This window comes from Coturnix japonica, chromosome 3 (assembly GCF_001577835.2).
Source record: "Coturnix japonica isolate 7356 chromosome 3, Coturnix japonica 2.1, whole genome shotgun sequence".
Taxonomy (NCBI): Eukaryota; Metazoa; Chordata; class Aves; order Galliformes; family Phasianidae; genus Coturnix; species Coturnix japonica.
The window spans coordinates 80,101,435-80,123,666 of NC_029518.1; the positions used below are offsets into that span (position 1 = coordinate 80,101,435).

The 22,232-nt window shown below is 39.8% G+C and overlaps 1 protein-coding gene across 2 annotated transcripts in view; it reads right to left on the minus strand.

The window, feature by feature from the left end:
- The window catches only part of FAM83B (family with sequence similarity 83 member B), a 51,368-nt gene extending 31,381 nt beyond the window's left edge, over positions 1-19,987 (minus strand). Inside the window, exons 1-2 of one of the 2 annotated variants that reach the window (XM_015859222.2) lie at positions 19,594-19,987; positions 14,931-15,434 (exon numbers count right to left, since the gene is read on the minus strand). In XM_015859222.2, coding sequence (XP_015714708.1) covers positions 14,931-15,374 — 444 coding nt within the window. In that variant the 5' untranslated portion in view covers positions 15,375-15,434; positions 19,594-19,987. Of the gene's footprint in view, positions 1-14,930; positions 15,435-16,201; positions 16,492-19,593 lie in introns of those variants that run through there. The other variant, XM_015859224.2, reaches the window with a different exon arrangement.
- Positions 19,988-22,232: the final 2,245 nt, after the last annotated feature.

The following is a 22,232-nucleotide window of genomic DNA, read 5'->3' on the forward strand; positions in this document are numbered from 1 at the left end:
ACCTTATGGGCAAGAACAATTATTACAAACCCTTGGGCAGGTGGATTCCAGATTAAGCTCTCAATGTTGTGCTTGCTATCCCCAGTATGAGTGTATGAGTGCCCCATACTTTGCACGTCTTCACAAATTACTCTAAGCTAATATTAACATTTATAGATGAGAACTTATATGTTTAACTTCTGTGGTATGAGAGAACATAAACTTCTGAAAAAGTCTAAATAATTTGCCTGAAGATAAATGGGAAGTTTGTGTCCCAAAAGGAATTTGTTTGCCACTCTTGCAAGTTCTACACCTATGTTTCTCATTTTTCTTTCTTTTTTTTTTTTTTAATGTAAAACATGTTTGCATGGAACTAAGAAACCACTCTAGCATTTTAGCTAATTCTAGAGGATATTAGCATAGGAATACATTTTTAATATTTACAGCCTTCTAAATCATTCTCTACATACCTATAAAATTAAAACTTATTGAAGTCACCTACTTTTCTGCCATAAAAGACTTAGCAAATCTACTAGAAAAATGAGCAGCTTTTTGAATTCCTCTTAAATTACTTGCAATAACACTTAAGTACCTATTGAAAGCTTTTCATATGTAAAGCTCAAACCGCTTCATAAATGTGGGAATAACACTATTACATCTACTTTTATCTGGGAAACCACAAATGGACAGGGTGTGTGTGTGCGTGTCACACCGCTGTTCTGTGCAGGGACATCTGAGTCAGCCCTGGCTCATTACTTGTGGAGCTGGAAGCAGCCTGGTCACGCTAACGCTGAGTTCTGGTGAGGTGAACCACCCAGTTTCTTGGGAATCTGCTTCTGCACTTGACCGTTCCATGTATACAAATTCTCAGAGCCTAATGGCTTGCATTTACAGTGATGCTGAGCATCCCAGTCCCTGTCAATACAGTTCCTGCAGCCGTGCAGCTGCAGAGCCCAACTGGGCTCCCTGGTCTGCCATTTGCAATCCTCTTTGCCCTTTGGCTCACTGTCACGTCAGATGATGAGATGCTCAGGCACAAAGCTCAGGCATGGCAGGCCTGGACTTATAGAATGGCTTTCTCCAAGCAAATTTCATGATTTAGAGAAAAGGAATAGTACCAAATACCCGGTCTCTGAGAAATTATGGGTTAGATCCCCAGTGCTAACCACGAGGCTGGGACCACATGTTCTGAGGTCGGATGTACTCTTAGGATCAGTTCTTCGAAGGTGCATTAAGGCTTGTGCTATACAGGCAGACAGATTTCATTATTGTAACAGTCTCTTCTTGAGTCAAAATTCATGAATCTGTTACTCTTATCAACATCAGCTGATTTTGCAGCCTGGAAATGGATGCAGAGATAGGATAAGATCTGGTGAGATTCCAATGGACACAAATATTGACAACAGGAGTGTGTTTATGCAGCTTTTTTCCAAAATAACTTCCAACCAAATCAATTAGGAAATTATATCTGAAAAGAAAAGCAATGGCATGGCCCATGGAGAGAACATGTTCAAACAGCTGCCTAAGATCAAAAAGCTGCATATAAAAACTATCAGAATAATTAAAATATCAGAATTGAGACCAGATCATTGGGGAAGATCATGTCTACATGAATGAGCTCAAAATTAAAGCCTTACCACTGGGATTTGTCTCTGTACCACAGCAAACCGAACTGAATGCAGGGGCAAAGATTCACTGCCCTTCAGATGTCACCCACAAGGCACCCAAAAGCCTGCCTGAGAATGAGCAAGTCAGAAGAAGCTGCTGAATGATCCTCAACATCACAGAATCAGAATCACAGAATGTCAGCAATTAGAGGGGACCTCGAAAGACCATCAGTGAACACCTGGCAACTTGGAAATAAATGGAATATTTAATTTGAGGTTTTCTTGGTTCTGTTGTTTTTAGCAAATCCGAAGGAGATGGTGTAATATATTAATACTGAAATCCTTCCTGGGAAGCCTGCTGACCTTCAGAACTAGCTGTGACTTTGAAATTAATTAAAAATGTCCTAAGTGACATGCCATCGTCAGCTTTAATTTAGCTAAATGCATTAATTTAGCTAAATATGTTAATAATTACCATGAAAGGACTTTCAGCGACGTCATGCTCAAAGCACTCCACATTTCAGGCCACGTAGCACACTGCTAGTTGAGGCCACTGCTGATAGTCAGCTTTCCAGAGAAATTCCAGAGTGTGTGTGTGAATGCCCACTGACATAAACACTGTAGAACATGTTTACACTCTTTGTTTGAAGATCATTTAACATCACTTTTTTCCCCATCTTTTACAGGTAAACAGATCTCCTCTATTGGGTTTACGTAGTTTGTAGCAGTTTGTTTTGTTTTACTGTTTCAGACTAAAATCCCACCAAGACCTATGAAGAAGCAATTTAAGAACCAGACCAGAATACATCCATGCTCATGATTCACATTCCAGTTGCCACAGACTTTATTCATAGCTAATGAAAAATATATACACTATGATGCAAAAATATGATTCAATGTATTTATACTGTAACTCAGAACTGTAAAGAGTTCTCCAAAATTTTGTCACCTACTCATATCCAGTTAAGATCACTCAACAAGTCGGCCAAAACCAAGTCTGTTGAGCAAGGAAAAATTCTGCTTATACCTCAATCCATTTCTTTTTGCATACATTAAACTCCACGGGTCCCATACAAAGGGTGTGAAAACAAGCAGTTTTGAGTACGTTTCATTTTGTTTTTTAAAACTAGAACCTCAGTGTGAACATCAGTGTGAAATGAAATGCACCAAATAGAATGTTGTTGTCGCTTTAAGTGTCTTTAAATCAAGTCAGGGAGCTTTCTGCATTAGCAATTAAAACACCACAACATTCTATTTCTCATTCATTACAATAATTTCATATCACATAACATTATAAAATTGTGCTGCTAGAAAATTTCAGTCAATGTACTTTGCTAGAAATACAGAAATAAAATCTTTATATATCTAGTTCTTTGTGTTCTTTTAAAAATAATTACAGTTTATGGAAAACAGTCTGTCAAAGATCATCACCTAATTCATGTTTGAGATACACAACTCAGATTGGTAACTTCAATTTCCGTAATTAAATACTATTATTATAAATTTCAGAAATTAGAGCTTTCCTTTTTCAAAACATCTCTATTTCTGTTATTTATAGTCTACTATCTTCAACACAGACAGCTGTGTTATGAACTAATGAATGATAATATATTCAACTGATACGCTTTTTCTTTTATTTTTTATCTCAAGGGACTATTTTATATCATTAATGCAGCAAGACACCTCCTCTGAAAATATAAGCAACATCTCTATGAAATTTAGCAAATATTGAAATTCTCACCCCAAAGATTTTTGAAACCACCCTAACAAAATTCAGAACAAATACATCTATGTACACACTGTTAATACGGGCACAGTGTCATAATAGTCCATTAAAGTATTTATCAAGGTATTTTTTTTCTAAATATTTAAGTATATGAAATATTTTAAAAAGCCCAAACCTAGAAACTATTTTAGACATTTCTATCTCAACAGCTAAATTCCAGATGATCAGATCTTATTGCTTTTTCTTTCATTCTTCTTGCTTGCATACCAGCTTGCATGAAAAAGTATGTATGTTTCTAATACAGATTGGGCAATCATTTCAAAAGTCTCAGAGTACACACTGAGAAACTCCTCTATGGAATCTATGGAATTTTCCTTGTGTGTGAGTAGAACAAGCATGTGCCGTGTGGCAGAAAATAACAAAGTCTCTGTCCCAAGAACAAGCTCTTCAGGTTTGTTAGCAGAGAACTCAATAATTTCAGTTCAGGCAAGTCAAAGTAAGTTAGAGAAAAAATGATTTTTGCCCAGATAAGCAAAACCAATGTTTGCTCTTTCTGCATCATGAGAAATTTGTCTTGTTCTAAGAACTGGTGTTTTTATTTTCTGCAACATTCACATGTGTATCCATTCCTTTGGGATAGACACTATGGAATATGTTCCATGCATGCCTCAAACAGTAAAGAACAACTGAGTGATGAGATAGCATTTGGAGAGGGAAAAATCTTCCACCTCTTTCACTGTCTTGTTTGGATTTCAGATATTCAGATATTCAATTCAGTTACAATTTACAGTTTTTAAAAAGGAAAGCAGTTTACTTATGCCCTGGTTTCAGGGGCAGAACAGGGGTAACTGACATCAGCTGGCCAAAGGTACATCCCAAACTATGTGGCGTCATGCTGAACAATAAAACTGAGGGAGGAGTTGGCTGGGAGGGCTGCTGCTGCTTGGGGACTGGCTGGGCATCGATCAGTGGGTGGTGAGCAATTGCACTGTGCATCACTTGTTTTGTAAATATATATTATTATTTTCCCATTATTTCCTGTCATACTAAACCATCTATCTCAACCCACAAGTTCTGGCGTTCTCCCAGCTCTGTCCCCTACTCACTGGGGGAAGAAGGTGAGTGACTGTGCAGTGCTCAGCCACCTGCTGGGTTAAAGCACAACAGGTTGGAGGCGCACAAATCTTTTTAGTTGATCCGTGGATGAAATCAACTAAAGATGTATGTTCATTTTGTATTACAAGTTTACTGTGGCACTATTTAATAGAAATGGATAATTCAAATATTTAAAACATGATTCGTAATGATAAACTGTTAAGATCTGTAGGTGTCAATTCTGCAATCCCATATGCTTGTTAAGTTAATGGAACTTCTCATGTACATAAATTAAAGTGTTTTAAACCTTTCAGGATAAGGGATCTAATTTTGCTTCAAGAAGAAATGCCTGTAAAACATTTTTCAACTTGTCTGAAAAATGAGACAAACTGTGTATGTAATCCATTTTTGTAATGAGTCTATTGTAGTTTCTGACACAGCTTGATCTCTAAATTTCACCCTTGCTCCAGTAAAATTAGAAAACAACATTTAAAATTTCAGCTTACTGCAAAGTAAAAGAGAGGATGAGTAAGATGGCCCTAGCCAGGCAATAACCACTCTAATCTTTTGGACCTATGATTGATAATGAATATTCAGAAACTTGCCAATAAAACAAAGTGATTTGACTAGCAATCTGAAAGGATTATCATACTAAATATTGGTATTTCATACATCAGGGAAGACAGAAGATGGGGTGGAATGACTGAGGCCGTGTACTACATGAGATCAGGGATGAGAGCAGAAATGTCTGCACATTACAGACCCCATGCACAAAATCACAGAATCAGAGAATTTCTTGGGTTTGAAAAGATCTTTGTGATCATCAAGTCCCACCATCAGCCTGACTTACTGAGTCCCATCCCTAAGCTGTGTCTCTCACTCCCATGTCCACACTCCGAAAAGCCTCCATGGATAGGGAATCTATCACTTCCCTGGGCAGTCTATTCTAAGGTGTGACCACCTCTCCATGAAGAAATTATTCACAATGTCCAGTGCAAATGCCCCTGAATGCATGAAGCATGCCTTATTTCTATCAATTTGATGCTGATCCCCATGGAGTCATGCCTGACTGATACATGACCGAGCGGAACAAGCCCCTAATCAGGACAGAGTTCCTGCATCAAGAGCCTGCATTGCTGTATAGCAGCACTTCACATCAAGCCTGCACCTCCATCACTACATTTAAATTGTGCATAAGAAATCAAATCATCTCACTAATATGACTTCCAGCTCAAGTGACTGTCATCATAATTCAATAAGCCTGAAATTCATGAACAAAATAGATAGTGATATCACCACAAAAATAACTATTTCAGCATTATTTAATTCTAGTCATTAATATAATATGATCACACAGAACTAAGAGATGAAACAAAGTGACTGCAAATAAAAAAGCAAATAGAAGTATCAGTCATAAATTCCCAACTTCATCTCTATGCTTATTTTTCCTATTTTGAAAGTATTTCCTCTGAGCAAAATAGAGCTTTTGTTACATTTTAAAGCAGCTTTCTGTATATTTGTTTTAGCGCACATGGAAGAGCTGAATGATATTTTTAGACCTATCTCCAGAAATGACAGGTTACTGACCTCTATCAAAGTCATTGTGCAGTCACATCTACTGCCTATTATGAAAAACTAAAAAGAAAAACACGAAAAACAAACAAACAAACAAACCACAGCCTTGACAGTGACATTTCAGGCAATTATTCTGTTTGTGTGCTATGTACCATTAAGCAGCAACAAGGAACTACTATCAGAAGAGTTAACAGCCTCAGATATTATTGTTACTTAAGCTGCTGGCTGGAGCCCCAGTTCTGCTGACTGGCAATTTGTCCCTGGCACTTGAGTGACATCAGTTCTACTGTCACTGCTGTCCCCAGTGGTTCTGATCAGGAGGTGCTGTCCCCTAGCAGTAAATTCTGCATGGCTTAAAAAGGTCTGTGCATAGTGTCTGTAATGTGCAGGCAGGTAGCTCTGCTACTGCTTGGGAAGGTCCCACAGAGGATCAGCAGGAACCTGCTTTTCTCTCTGCTGGTTATTCCACCTTATCCTTGTTTATGTCTGCCATACTGAGCATCAAAAGCCTAGTAGGAAAACACTAACTGCAATACCTTCTGCAGGCAGATGCCACTCAGATTCACCTGAATTAAAAGGTGATGTCTAGTGCTTACCTAGTGCTTAACCCATAAAGGAAGTTTATTGAGCTGAAGTGCGGCCTGCTTGGGAAAGAGTGCCTGCAGCTCCAGGAAACAGCATGAAAATGAGGCAGAGATGTTACACCTGCTGTTTGAACTGAAGGCACACCCGTTTGGCCACCTGAGCACACAGCCTTGTGCTTCTGTTCTAGCCTGACTGCTAGTGGATGAAGCAGATATCAAAGTTCTCTTTTCATCTCTGAGAGATACAGCACAGAACTTCTCACATTACCTTATCAGGGCTTCATCTCTCACAGCAGAGCGCTTGCAGAAGCAAAAAGGCCTGAGGAGATCTGGTGCTGTAGTTAGCAAAATCTCTGGATAAAAGGCACCCCACCAAAGCTTTCTGGAGGCAGCTCTGTGCCCACATGCCTGGCTGTGAGGGCAAGGGTCACAGCAGAGTCTGAGTTTGAGGAATTAGTTCTAGTTCTCTTATGCCTTGAATCTTCTAGCAAGTGCTCCAGACTGAGACATAACTAGTTAAGGCTATCTGCTCTTACCTTAAGTATGAGAACAGCCCATGTGTGTCTTGAAGAAACACCCTCTTTATCTGAAGATAAGAAAGACCTTTACGCTTTTAAATACATATTTGAAAAGTAAGCAGTACAAAGCTACTGTCATATACTAATGCAAACACGTCTGGAACAGTACTGAAGTTCCTCAGACATTAGTTTTCATAGCTATAACACTAAATGCATAATTATGATTTTTTATCAACCAAACCTACAGAGATGAGAAAATAACAAATTTGTTATCTACCCCCTACTTGCTCTGTTTGCTAATGTATATTGGTCTTTGGCTTTTGATTTATAATTGTCTCGTTTTGAACTATGATATATAATAATTCAATGCCTTTGTGGCTTGATATTCTCATCTACAAAACTGTAAACACTTTGGTCATATTCTTTGATCGCTAAGGATAAAGGAGAGCATATAAATTCTGAATCCACTGTGGCAGTGACATTTCTGCTAATCAGGAACACTAAGATGTCAGTCAGCTGTATAGGATACAGACTTAAGGCAAAACATAACAATGTTAACAGCTTAAGAAAACAAATACACAGCAAATGGGAAACAGATACCAAAGGCAAGAGCAACAGAGATAGCTACATTCATAAATAATACTACTGTAAATTCAACAGGCTTACTACTGAGTGGACAATGTACAGGAAAATTGTTAACTTTGAAGCAAGCTGTAGCCAGACCTTGCAATTATTTATTTTGAACAGCTGTATTAAGGTGAGTCATTTTATGGATGGCAGTAGGAACTCAAGTGACGAGCTCAACCCCAGTTACAGCATGTGATTGCTCTGACAGCCCTCACTTACCTCTCTAGGTAAGGTAAATCAGGATAGGAATTCAAAGCACAAAAGCTTTCTGAGGTCTGTCATGCTGACTTTAATTTTGGTTGTACAGAATATCACCTGTTTATTAGGAAATAGTAACTACACAGAAGGCCAAAGGGAAAATCGTGGTCACACTGATTTCATTGAAAAAGTCTGCACTTGTTTTGGAGAGGTGAATTCTAAAGTGTAGTTCAGTTATTACAGTGCCTTGTACTACTCCATGGGGAAAATAACACAACTACCAGCAAGCTGTTCTGGAATAACTACAAGTGAAGTACACACTTGTATTAAGAAACTAAATACAAACAACGCAGTGGCATTCACCCCCGCTTCTGAACAGGAGAATGGGAAATTCTGACAGCAGCTAGCAGGTTTTTGTGCTTCAAGACTGTTTTCCTTTGCGTCAGCAGATCTCCACGTTCCATGTAGTTTCTACTCTACTGTACTACAGAAACACTCCTGCAACAGGGTAGAATCTATACTGCTCCTTTAAAATACATTAATAGGTAGTACAGCATTTGAGTTGTCAAATTCTGATACATGACAAATGAATTTAAAGATTAAAATTGCCCAAAATGTGTTCTCCATTCCTCAGAGCACCACTGTCTATGTTGGAAAGTTCTTCGAGATAAAACACTATGCTAAGAGATCAAAAAAAGGCTGATGGCAATACTGAATGTGAACCAATTAAGCCTGTAGTTCTTCAGGCAAGATTGTTCCCTGGCTGAAAAACTTGTGAAAACTCAGATTTCTTGAGGATAAAAATTCAGAAGAACAAAAATAGCTTCAACATGGGTATCAGTTTTCTTTTGAAAAGAAGAAAAATAGATAAGCAACCCCCAAATCCGCTGGACTAGCAACTAGAAGTACCATTTTGCCTGGGCAGTATCACTTTATGTCATCAGTTTTGTATTTGTAGCAAATTGTTACATATAATCACTTCAGCACATTGTAGTACAAAGGTATTACTGAATATGCCTAAAGAACACTTTACAGAATGTACAAGAAGTATAAATGAGTTTTTAATAGCACTCTTTTGTTTTCACTGACAAAAATACTGCTACAAAACATATGTGTATGCTTACTTCTCATATACTAGGCAGACATTAATAAATACGGCTATCTGTAAGAGCTGATCTTTGCTTTTCTTTATTTTATTTTTAAATCCATCATAGATGTAAAGTATTTTGATAGTGCATTAGCACAGCTGTGACATAAAAAGGCAATGCCTATCAATCAGTTCACTGTGCCTTTTAAGAGAGAACACAAGCATCAGATCTGGTGAAGAGACCTGCAAACCTTTGACTTGACAGAAACCTGTGAGCAAAAATTCCTCAACTGATTACATTGGTTTTGGTCAGATTCCCCCTCCCCATGCTAGCCCCAGCCTCTGCTTGCTTTTTTGTTTTAGATCCTGTGGATGAATATAATGTATAGAGAAATGGTGTAGAAGAAATGCACTTAATAGAAGTCCTAGGCCTCTGGTGTTTGCTTGTGCTCTTTTACATCCCTGCCCTCCTAAACTTTCACATCTCAAAACCATCCCAACCTCTTCTCCAGAAGTTATAAAAGTTCTCCCATGTGTTAAAAATTCAGGTCAAATTCAGATATTTCCTGTTAGCAGTTAAATTAGCATTTCCATACACTTCAGTTTTAAGAACAGTTTGATTATTAAGTCCTTCCACTCCTCTTACAAAATCTGAGTGGCCACTTCAAAGAGTGTCCTATTGATGTCTCTTCTCTTTGTATGTATCATCACTTGTATGACTGCGCTTATGCAGGCAGTGTCAGGGCAGGGGGCAAAGGGGGCAGGTAAATAAACAAGGGTGAGAATTCCAAAGGCAAATTCAGTCTGGTGAATACCTGACATGATTACTCGCCCTGAGCAGATAACAAAGAACAAACACCAAATCATACAGTAGGAGCACAAACAACACAACACATCCTCTTCCAGTGTGTTGCATGTCCCCTATATGATTAGAAAAACTGGGACATGACTTTACTCTCTCTAATGAACCTACAAAAGGCTAACATCATGTTTCACCTAGAAACTAAACACCACTGACACTCTGGTTTGCAAATACTAGGAACCCATTTCACAGAAAGCGGGCAGAAGAAAATGATGAATGCATTTTTTTAATGTAGCACTGGTACTAAAACACCAGCTGAAGTCCCTGTGTAGTAGCATATCTTAGCAAGGAAAATTTTCTCCAGACATCTTCAACTGATAACTTAAAAACCATATCCATCATTTGTCAGGGACTCAAGAAATAGCACAGAATTTTTTTCTTTCAGTGAGATGACTATTTCATTTACCAACCTCTTTCCTGGAATTCAGTAATTTTTTTCAAGCTTTTATGAATGATAAATTCTAGCCCCTCTCTCTAATCTACTTGGACTGCTGAAGTTAATGAGCTAAGATAAGCACTGCTGCAAGCATAACTCACTATCATTGTTCCAATCTCTGTTCAAATTATATTTAAAATAGTTGGCAAAGAGTATTGTTGAGAAAGTAAAAATGATTGCTTAACAGACTTCCACACCCATATTCTACAAGTCTTTTTCTGCATGGAAGCATCACTCTTTATATAGGCATGGATAGAGCCCAGTTTTCTCTCATATTTATATACGGTTAGTACTAGATCATTATTTCTATATCTATGAATGTATCCAAACAAGAAGATCAATAGCATATGATCATTTTTTCAGTTACGTGCAACCTCTTGCTCATGCCTTAAACAATTATCAAACCAAATCAAACAAACCTGGGAAAAAAGGAAACCAGAAGAAATTATATTTCTTTTTCCATAGTTGTAAAAAGAGTCAACTGTTTTTGTTTACTTTACTTGGGCCAGGACCCTGCAAAACAAGACAGAATTGATACTGAGAATTTGTACAATAGTTCCCAGAAGAGCTCAGAAAAGTCCTTTGAGACTTACTGAAGGCCTACATACAGGGGGGTCCAGCAAGACTTAATAACAAGTTACACTCTTTTACACTGTAACTTAATTCTTTCTCTGGGATCCAAGTTTTGTAAACATTAACAACCCCAACTTCAGCAGAAACACCTGCCTCTCTTTGATTTTCCAATATAGTCATATGTTAACCATCTAAACCTCAATTTAATCTTCTTATGAAATACCTTTTTAAAAAGTCTTACAACTAACACTGATATTATGAATCCAGGTTTAAGACTGCTAGGCTATTTGAATACAATAAAATCAGTGCAAAGTGTGGCATATTTACTGGATAGCCTGCAAGTTAACACGTTCCATCAGGAATCCCAAAAGTATGTCAAGGAAGTCTTTCAGTGTTTTCTGGCTTGTGTTGCAAAGTAGTAATCCTTGGGTTGTCCAAACAACATGATTCTTAACAAAACAGGTTTGAATTCTCTCCAGGAAGAGCTGATCCTTATTTGGACACCAATCTAAAAGACTCAGAGCTATGTATTCTCTCTAAGGTATGTAGGAATGTCTCAGTGGTGGAAAGGGGAATCCAGTTAATGAAGTGAGAGAAAAACACGCAGCCAGAAGGACCCTGTGCTGCTCTATCCTGCCCTTTCCCCATTCTCTTGCCCTGTCAATCATGCTTGAGAAATCAGTACAAGATGTTTGTAAAACCTGTGTGCAAGCTTTACAACTTACAGTTTTAAGGCAACTCATTAAAAGTCATACAGGGAAAGAACATTTCATTATTGAAATCTCTGTTACTTTATAATAAGTGAAGGAAGATTCACATTAATTTGACAAAGATGAGTAATCATCTTGATACCATTTCTCAGATGAATAATCTTGTCAGGAAAAACTGCTAAACATTATCAGTTGTGGTTCAGACAGCTCAGCTGGGATGAGTCAGGCTGTAGGAACACCTCAAGCTTCAGAGAAGCCAGAAACCTACCGGAGATTAAAGGCAGAACCTTACAAAACACACAAGGAGTACGGCTACCAGATTGTTTGCAAAAGTCTGTCCTTCCTTAAGGTCAGACAGGCCTCACAGTGCTTTCTTCCCCACACATCTGAAAGTTACATCTTCAGTTACATCTGAAAAAGACTCACAGTTCACGAACTGACACAGTCCTGCCAAACAGCCTCCTTGCATGAACACCAGTTATGTCAACAGAGGAGCAGGGTTGGCAAGCTGTATCATTTGAAGATGAGGTCTAGTTACACTAACAGTAAACCCATTTAGTTGGCAAGTTGGTTTGACCTGAGGCATTCTGCTAACCTCACTCTGACAGTGTAGCTGTCCCACAGAAGTACTGTAGACTGTGATGTAATGTCATTTTATGTACAACAAATTCTATTCTATGTTTGGAAACATATATCACAAGTACGCAGTCCACTGTTATGAAATTCCATTGTCATATTGACTGGACTTAGCATGAGGATGATGTGCATAATTTTTCTACACATCATACAATCACGAAGCAAGATTTTCTTACGACACCTTTTCATAGTCAGTTTTTAGTACAGTGTAGCATAGCCTTACATATGGTTTTCCTCTTCAGTACGGATAAAATTGCTGTCAGCCAGCAAGTTGCCTAACGTTGTTTACAGCATGTTTTCTTAAGGTCAGAATTAACATAAGTAATAATCATGTTAAGGAGTGACACTGTGATGCATCAAGCATGAAAGAGGTCAAAAGTAAGTCCACTAACAATGCCATCTTATCCTTATATATCTCCAAACATTCAAAAGAGTCTAGGTTTCATCTAGCTTAGTTCCAATTATGAATTTCTGGGCTAGTAAATACAAATAAATATGTTGAATAGTTTTCCTTAATGGGTGAATCAGTGCAGAAACATTCTCTGACTTGTCCACGTAGGAGTTGGTTTCTCACTGCACTGAGTGTTAAGGTAGTTCAGGGAAATCAATGCCTGAACTCAGATACACAGGTTTGTACTTAAAGTTTTGGTGGTATGAATACCCTCATCTCCAACAGTCTGTTTATTTTCCCACTGAAAACAGGAAAATGCTGAAATTCTCATAGAATTTGCTTAGAGCTGTATTGGTTAAATGTGACTTGCTGAATAACTTGTTTATTCTTTACAGGTTTCCTTTTTCATGTGTGACCTTTTTTACTTCCTTTGAAAATTATCATATGACTACACGTCTCCACTATTACATAACACAGAACTCTGTTTAATATAACTATATTTTTATACATGGCTTAGGAGAAGTAGGTTAGCCTGTTTACAAAGTGTTTGCCTGCTGTAGGCATGTTTTAAATACCTTACTTTACCTTACTTGAAATCCTTTAAACTTTTCCACACATATCACAGAAGAGGCTGAACAAGCCTCTGTCTTTTAGATTTAATTGCTTCCTGAAGTAACCAACCTGTATCACTGTATCAACAGTGTTATGGTTGCTGCTCCTGAGGTTGTACTGATCAACAACACAAGCCTTTCAGATGTTGTAATCTGGCAGTGACACATACATCATATCCTCTTTGTAACATGGAAATGACACAGATTATACTTTTTGAAAAAGAGGTAAGAATCACACTTTATTCTCCTGCCTAGCTGAATTCAGAGGAGGCATACTAGCTAAAATGACATTTAACTATATAGCCCTTGAGAGCCATTGGAGATGGCCTGGATTGCCTGTGAACAAAACAGGCAGGAGTGAAAATGGACTGGAAACAGTATTTCCTCACCGTGTTTCAGGACCTCACTAAACTGAGCCGGCCTTAACTCTGTTTTCCTTCTTTCCCTTCCAGTAGATACATTAGTAGCTCTGCAGCAGTTGTTGAAAAAGATCAAAGTATGCCAGCCAAGCCAAGTCCTACTGCATCCAAAAGCAGAAAACAACTGTCAATTTAAAAGGGACAGTGAGGGGAAAAAAAAATAATAATTCTTTTCCTTGTGTTGAGAGCAGGCAGTAATTCAAGGCTGTAAATTGCATGACAAAAGGTCTAGTGATAAGTCTATTGTGGCAACAAATTATATGCTTTATCTAAACAGAGGAGAGACGTCATAAAAAGGCATCCTTCCCTTCCACACACCCTTTTTAATTCACTTCTACTGCACACATTTACACGCATGTTTAAGTCAATATAGTGTTTACAGAGGTACTTGAGTTGGATGTCCTACAGATTTAAAGCCCTTACAGAGCAGAAATAAACTTTTACTATGGGGAAGAAAGGAGAGCATGGTATACTTGCTAGGAATACTTCTGAAACCTCTTAACATCTGTTTAGGGAGGTAACATGGCCCAGAGTCCACCTCAACTGCTTAAATATAGGGGTTTTTGTTTGCTTCTTTTGTTGCTTTTTTTTGGTTAAATATAACACTAGGAAGAAAGAGGTGCATGCACTGTACATAAAGTGCTCTGTCTTCTCAGTGTGAGTCTTAGGAAACTGAAGATGCACAAGTCCCTAAGCAGAGAAACACTCAGAGAAGCATTTCTTCTAAGTTAGAAATTAGACAGAAATGGAGTAAGGTAACGAAAAGAGATAAAACTCATTTCCAAATCTGTTTGTTTGTTTGCTTTTATTCTCAGATCTCTCTGATACCCTCCCAATTAACTTTCATGATGATAGTGGGGATGCAAAATCACAAAAGCTGAGAACCATAAGGTATATGAGCAAAACGTACATAAAGATGTTATTTTCTTCTAACAACAGGTAAGCATACCAAATCAGTGCATATTCCCACTGCACATATTCCCACTGATGGACAGAAACCTTAGGATTATACCCTGTAGTTGGATAAACTGTGTCATTTGAGGCATATTCAAGTGAAGTCAAAGAGATGGTATGCTGATTACCAACAAATTTCTCATGGACTAATGGTCAGCAGTACAGTAAAACAGTCATAATGCTTCATTAATTCCTTTAACTAATCCTTGATCCCTTGTAAATGAGGTTAAATTGTAGGCAGACAGATAATTTTTTTCTTGCCAGGGAAGAAAAATGCTTCTGATAAAACATCAACTAGATTATTTCTGCCCTCCCCCACCCCCCAGTATTTTTCATGTTTACCTTTCTTGCATCTCGTATCATCTTCCGAATAGTTTCCTTTATGGTGTAAGGCTGTGCTCGTGGTGGATGAAAAAGCAGATCGATATTTGTGCCACCAGAAATTCCAGGCATCAGGTAGGGCCAACCTAAGTCAAGATTTGGAGCTTCCACATCTGATTCAATAGGCCAGTAGGTTCCCGAAGAAGAGGTGTCATCAATGGCATTGTTAGAGGAATAAACTGTGTTTTGGGGAAGTTTATGAACATTGTTCAAAATATAATCAATTTCCTCATCTGCAAGGAACTCGGAACATCTCTCTTTCGAAAGAAATTCTTTGTAGGCTTCTAAACCTCCTTCAATTAGGGCATCAATAGCTACTCGGTACCATTCCTTGTAATGAGGTTCAATATAGTTGTCTGATCTGCATTCATCATGTAGGGATGATAGCAAAGATGAGGTTTCCATTTTCACGTATATTTTGTACAAAGTCTCTTAAACTTCCATTTGCAAGTTGGTGTAATATACCTGTAAGGAAAGGAAAGTAAGAAAGTAAGACAACAATCAGAATATTTGTAGCAATTTAAGTCAGACACACGCACAGATATTATGCAAAATACTTTTCTGATAATGTTGCTGACACCTTTTTCTCACACCTTCCAAGAACATCAAAGAGTTTTGAAAATGCTCAGGGATGAATATTCCCAAATGACTATTAGAAAGTTACTTAAGGAGCCTCTTCTACTTAAGGCAATACTAAGCATGTGAAATGATTTGGTGAAAGTCTTCTATTTAAAAGACACAGCAGAACACTGAAGATCTGCACCAACAACACATACACAAAGTACATCCCAGTATACTACTGTAGGCAGTGTTTCAAAAGTCTCTTTATAATAACAACTGACAGAGTAGTGTTGAGAGAAACACTTCAGAAAACAATTGTTTCCTAATATTTGATGCAACACATACCTTTTCTCTGTCTTCTTTGAAATTACAGTAATTCAGGTCCAACTCCTTATCTGTTTATTCTCCCATGCTGATCTAATCCATTTGCTGCTCCTAAGCAGGAACAGCCTACCTCATTTCAGTGACTTATGAGGAACTCCCGAAAGATGTCTCCTCCCACATCTGGGATCAAACTCTGAATCAGCAATCTGATGTCTAGTTTCCACCCTGCTCATTCCTTCTGCCAAAAGGAGCGGCTGCTTTAATCTCACCATTTTATATTTTTTTTTTCAAGAACACTTATAATAAGCAAGCTCTTTATTGCTGACGGTATAAAAATTCATCCTTACCATCTTTTTCTATTTCATTTAACAAGGATTGAAAGTCTTGGTTCCTGCTATGTCAGTTTTGGATTTAAGGCTGACAGAGGACAAATGACCAACATTTCTTCCCTCGTGACTGTGCAGCTCTACAGAGTTTCAGCAACTCCACAGTTTGCCTAGGACCTAAATTGCAATGACTTTCTGCACCAGACAGGAAACACAGAAAAAAAATAATGTCATAAGAATAGCATGACTACAGTCGTGTGAAATAGAAAGATGATGTATGGTAGTAGTGTCTCATTTCTCAGTGTGAGGACATGAGCCTTGCATCACTGTGGAGGTTGGGAGAAAGACAACAGAAGTAGGAAGAACAGCCAGTGAATCCAGAATAATTATGATAAGCATACACAAAGTATTGTTTGCAAGTTAACGCTAGGTTACCTTGCAAGCCTAATTATTAGTATAGCAATATAATAGGAATAGTTGTACAGAGTTTCATTTACTGACATGTAAATAAAATTCTCTATTCACATCAAGTCCTTTCAGATACTTTTGTTAACAGTGTATTCATTTTCTACTGTCTGCTGGAATGGTTTAAATCTTCTTGAAAGGAAACTTGGGTTAGCTGCATTGACCTAGGAATGGAAAACAAAACTTCCATACACTGCTCATATTCTGAAGTGCAATGAAATGTTTGATTAAACCAAGATTTCTGAGGATCTTGGGAAGTCTAAAGTTAAAAAAGGACAAAGAAAGAATAATCCAGATCTAAGGCTGGCACCAGCATGTCATAAGAAATAATCCCATTTGAATCCTGTCTCCCAGCCAAGTAGCAGGATAGATCTTCCCAGATAGGATTGCTTTCGAGCCTGGGGGAAAGGAGTGTTTCTTACTGCTTCCAGAGAAGCTCTCTGTGATGAACAGGAACGCAGCAAGCAAAAGGGATCTGATAGCTTTCCTCTGATCAAGAATTGTATGTATTCCTACAACAGATACTCAGGGCTTCATTCTACACTTCATTTACAGTCAAAAAGACGACACAGAATGGGAACAATATCATTTCCACAAACACGCTGGCCAGATGCAGATGACAGCCTGTGGGGTAGTGTGGCAGAAGAACAAACAAGCATGAAGCACAGAAAAAAAAACCAACAACAGACTATTTCAAAGGTCAAACTCTAAAAAATATTGCAAAACTAAAAACTTCAAATCAGTGTATCATGAAAAGCAACCAGGTGGAACAGCTGCTCAAGAAATTTTAGGCAAAGAATGTAAAACTACCAGGAGTACAAAGTACACAATTACCCAGCTGAGTTGTTCTGAAGAGTCTCAACCCTAACAGAGATAACTTTACTAAGCACCCCACATATTCCTCTTGTAGGACACATATTCCTCTTTCAGGACAAGGATCACCCCAAACAGTGCTAGAAAACAGTCAGTCTTAGAATGACATTAAAGTGTCAATCTTTATTTTACTAAGGCAAATGAAAGGTGTTTCTGAAATCATTAACATTTTAGAATGGATATTCTCTGAGTAGTTTTGTCACTGGTTGCAAATATATATGGTTGAGAAAGACATCTAAGTGTTTATTTCAAAACTTTGGCTAAATCCCTTTCTCTTCTTCTCTCTCCTCCCTTTGACAACAGCACTAGGGAACAGGACTATATTTAGTATGCGAAGTTGTGCAATGTATAATATGTAATGTTATGAACACATATACAGATGCAGAAAGTGATTGAATGTGTGTTCATTTGTGACCATTAATTGTTGCATGGAGCAAATACAATAACTTATGCTCAGCATCTTCCAAACAAATAGTTATTTTACAGGAAGCATCTTTGACACTGATCTTTGACTTACAGGTGCTTTTTATAAAAGAAGTTTAAAGCTGCATATATTTATTTAAGAAGTAAATGTTAAATCTGTCAACATGGAAACAATCATAGAGAAGACAAATAATTCTAGTTGGACTTTTTTTGAAGTAAGGACACCAGCACGTGACATGATCATGAGAAGAAACAAAAGAAAACTCTCCAATTAAAATTATAGTGTTAGGTGTATTTGACAAGGAGTATTGAATCAGGGATTTTCTTCCTTAGAAGGCAATTTTGTAGAAAATATATCTATGAAATCAATATATTTTGGACAGAGAGACTGAGGTTTAAGCAAAACTCTAAAAGAACGCTTTGATGTCATTTTCAACCATATCTAACTTCTGCACAATCAGCTTCATTCCTCAAAGATCAGGATTTATCCTCCTTGAGCAAACAAATCTATCAGCAAAGTTGTGCTGAATGAGGCCCTTATCTGGAGGCATCCAGGATCCTGGCAACAGCCATCGTCCCACCTCTGCAGATGTCACCTATGCTTTGTAAGACTCATGATCACAAATGCTACCAGGAAAGCTGTTGTTCAGACCCTGAGAAAAAAGCTTAACTGTTACTTCCAGCTCACTCTATCACCCACCTTGAGACCAGCAAGAAGAAAAGATAAAAGAAAAGCAAGCATGTTTTTTATGGGAAGATACTAAGAGTATCCCAGCTTCCATAAAAACAACCAATGAGAAATGCCCACTGCAGAAAACAACAGAATACTCTGAGGTGGCTCCATGAGCACAGCCTCCCAGGCTATAGAGCCGAGGACAAGAGACTTCTTTGCCTAACTATTATTCTCAGGATTTCAAATATTTCCCACTCAGCAACTCTGGGGAGCAGCCCCAACTTCATGCTGTCATGGCTGGTCCATGGGAAGGCCCTGGCCATGGTGCTCTCCTAGGGACATCCCCAGCCCCCTTCCCCAAATACATGGCCAGTTTCTACCTAAAGTTTCCATCTCTACACTTCAGAAGAGGGGCATTTCTTGTCCCAGCCCCTTCGCATGTGGTCTCTGGGGTTCTGGGAGCCTGGTGCTGTCCTGGGGCCTGCATGGCCATTCTGGGAACAAGCGGGTGTTCAGCACCTGCCCTCCACCAAACACTGCATTAAGGAACTGTACCAACTGTACCACGCTATTTACTAACACCAGGCGGTGACAGACAACTGTACCATCGCTTGCACCAAATCCAAGCAAAACCAAACACAAAAACAACACCGCAAGCGTTCCCACTCCTCCACTTTTGAGGCTGGAAGTTCACTTTTCAGGCAAAACAGCCCTCCGCGGGCACCGCCACGTGCTCGGGCACGCCCCAGCCTCGGGGACATCGCACGTGTGGCACCTACGGCCACCTCGAGGCGGGCAGAAGAGCCCGGCGGGGCTCGGCGGCATCTCAGCTCCCATCAGCTCTGCCCCGGCCCCGCCGTCCTGGGGAGCCCTTCCCGAGGGCCGCCCGCCCCCAGCCCGGTCCCCCGTAGCGGCGCTGCCGGAGCGGGCCGGGCCCGAGGGGGGCGAGCGGGTGGGAGGCGGACGGAGAGTCACTTACTGCGCCGCTGCGTCGCGGGGGGACTTCGCCTCTTCCCAGCTCTTCCCGACCCGGCGGGGTACCCAGCTCCTGCGATTGCGGCCGCAGCGAGTCAGGGCAGCGCAGGGCTCCTCGCAGGTACTTCCCGTCGCTCTCAGGCGCGGTGGGTGTGGAAACCAGTTACAACATGTCAGGACGGTGTCGCACCAAAACCCGCCGCAAAAGCGGGGCGAGAACTTGTCTGAACTGGGGAAGCCCGGCCCTCCCTCGCGCAGAACGCAGGGCAGCGCCTTCCCAGGGGCGCGGCGGGGCCCCCGGCCCTTCCCTGCTCTTCCCTGCCCTGCCCTGCCTTGCCCTGCGCTGCGCTGCGCTGCCCGCCGGACGGGCCTGCGAGCGGGGGCAGCAGGGAGATAACACTGACACTGCGCCGTGAGCCGGACAAACGCACCCCTCAGCCTCCAGACACGGTTTCCAACTTAACAGCAGGGAGAAAGACGCAGCAATGGAGGGATATGTGTTTGTACAGGGTTAGATAATGTGGACTTAAGCCTGTCATGGTTTAATATCTTTAAAACGCTCTTCATCTGGTGATGACTTTTGTTAAAGAAACGGCAGAGCACTTTCTTTAGGACCTCCTGCAGCCCGAGCGCTGAGGTGGCTGTTCATTGCTCCCAGCCCTCTCCGAACCGCCCATCCAAATCATAACCATCTTTGCAGCAGTGCCATGAATCTACCTGCAGACCAACACTAGGCTTAGTCAGTTTCAGCCAACAGATAGGAAACTCCTTATAGACTTTACCCCTGTGGGACGTAACCGCTTTTCCATGAGCGGTGTCACAGTACGAATGATATCTTATCAATAACAACTCATCCAGTCTGGCTGTTTGTGCAGACTTCCACCCTTCACAGTCCTCTATTAAGTGCAGGGTACGTCCAGTGTCTGAAGGTAAACACAGTTCTACTCTGCACCTTTTGGACTCGACTCTAAGAAAGAAAAAAGAGTGAAAATAAATAAAATCTACACAGCAATGCACTTGTGTATATGTATGCATTTACATATATAAAAGTGAAAATATACAATGTCTCAACAACATACATCTATGAAAGTATGTATCTAGAAGCTACTAAGCAGTAGGTTCTGCTGCACTGTGAATTCGGGTAGTGGAATGCATGAGCAAAAATAGCTGGTGTCAGCATGCTTGTGGACTGCTGCTTATTGACACAGAATAACCTCGATTAAATGATGTAATCCTTCACACACCTGTAAAAAGAAGTTACCTTTGTTTTAGATGAAGTTCTTGTTATCCCATTGTGAAAGACAGAACTGTTTTTAGTTTATTGTCTCAAAGTTTGCTTTCCTGAGGCCTTTCTGATGATAAGACTCTGACAGGCAACTGCTAACTATCCAGGAGGGTGAATGGTGGGTGTTATCGTGCCATCCCTGCTTAGGACTGCAAAGATAAGCAGGAACAAGACAAGCAGTCTTTTCCAGGGGTGCTGCTGGGAGGAGCAGACCCCTGCAGAAGGTGGTAAATCTTGTGTCTGGCAACAGAGACCTCCAACCCTTGCTGGCTTATCTGTGGGACAGGAATGTCAGAAAAGTTAGTTTTAAATCATTTTACAAAGAAGTGTTTGTTAAGAAGAAGAAAAACCCCCACCGAAATGGGGGATAAAAGGCCCTCGCTAAACTGGGGACTTTGGAGACAAACTCCCAAAGACACCTTTGACGGAGAATTCCCTGAGGGGGAAACTTCGTCGGAAGAACCCCGGGACCGGCTTGCTGCGGAGCTCCCTGGCTGTCTCCCATCCCCTGCGGCGATCAGACGAGTTCCTGAGATCATCGGACCTACTGTGTACCTCGCTGGACCCACGGTGGTGACTCTCTTTCGCTCTCTGCAAAGACTCCTTGCTTACATTTCCTACTTTTTCTATCGCCTACCTTCCCTTCCCCATTTCCCTAAAAATAGCTAGGACTTTAATAAACTGGTTGGACCAACATTTGAACCGTTGCTTCTTAATCTCACGCCTTGTATACACATATCAAAGAACCTTGCCTCCCTCCTACAAATTGGAGCGAGACACCCATGGAAAATGTGTGGTCAGGAAGGAGAAGTTGTTTCTGCGGAAACTTGTCCATGAAGATGTGGAGCCATATAAGTTTCTAAAAGCACAGATCTATTTTCTGAAGTTAATTTGGAGGGTAAGAAGGTGGGCAGATGATCCCCAAAGGAGTTTTGACCTCGACTGAGTTGTTCAGACTTTCATTATATGAAATTTACAAGTGTTCCTGATTCTTCTTATAAAAATCAGTGCTTGAGTGCAGGCTTAGCACAAACAAAAAGCAGTAAAGAGACCAACCATAGTTTTCTAAATAAGGAAATCTACATGAAAAGAGAACCTAGGATTTGTTGGTTTGTTTGTTTTGTTTGCCATGTTAGTATGTGATCAAGAAAAGTTCTCTTCTGTACCTGTACAGTGCCCCACTTAGTGAGAAACTGATCTGCTTGTAGCTATACACATGTACACATGTAATAGAAATGAACAATATAATATAAAACAACAGAAATAATACCAGTAATAATAAAGTATTATTAACGTTGCCTTTGTTGCTAAGGAGAAAGGTTTTCTCTCTGTATAGGTATTACGCCTTGCCAACTTTA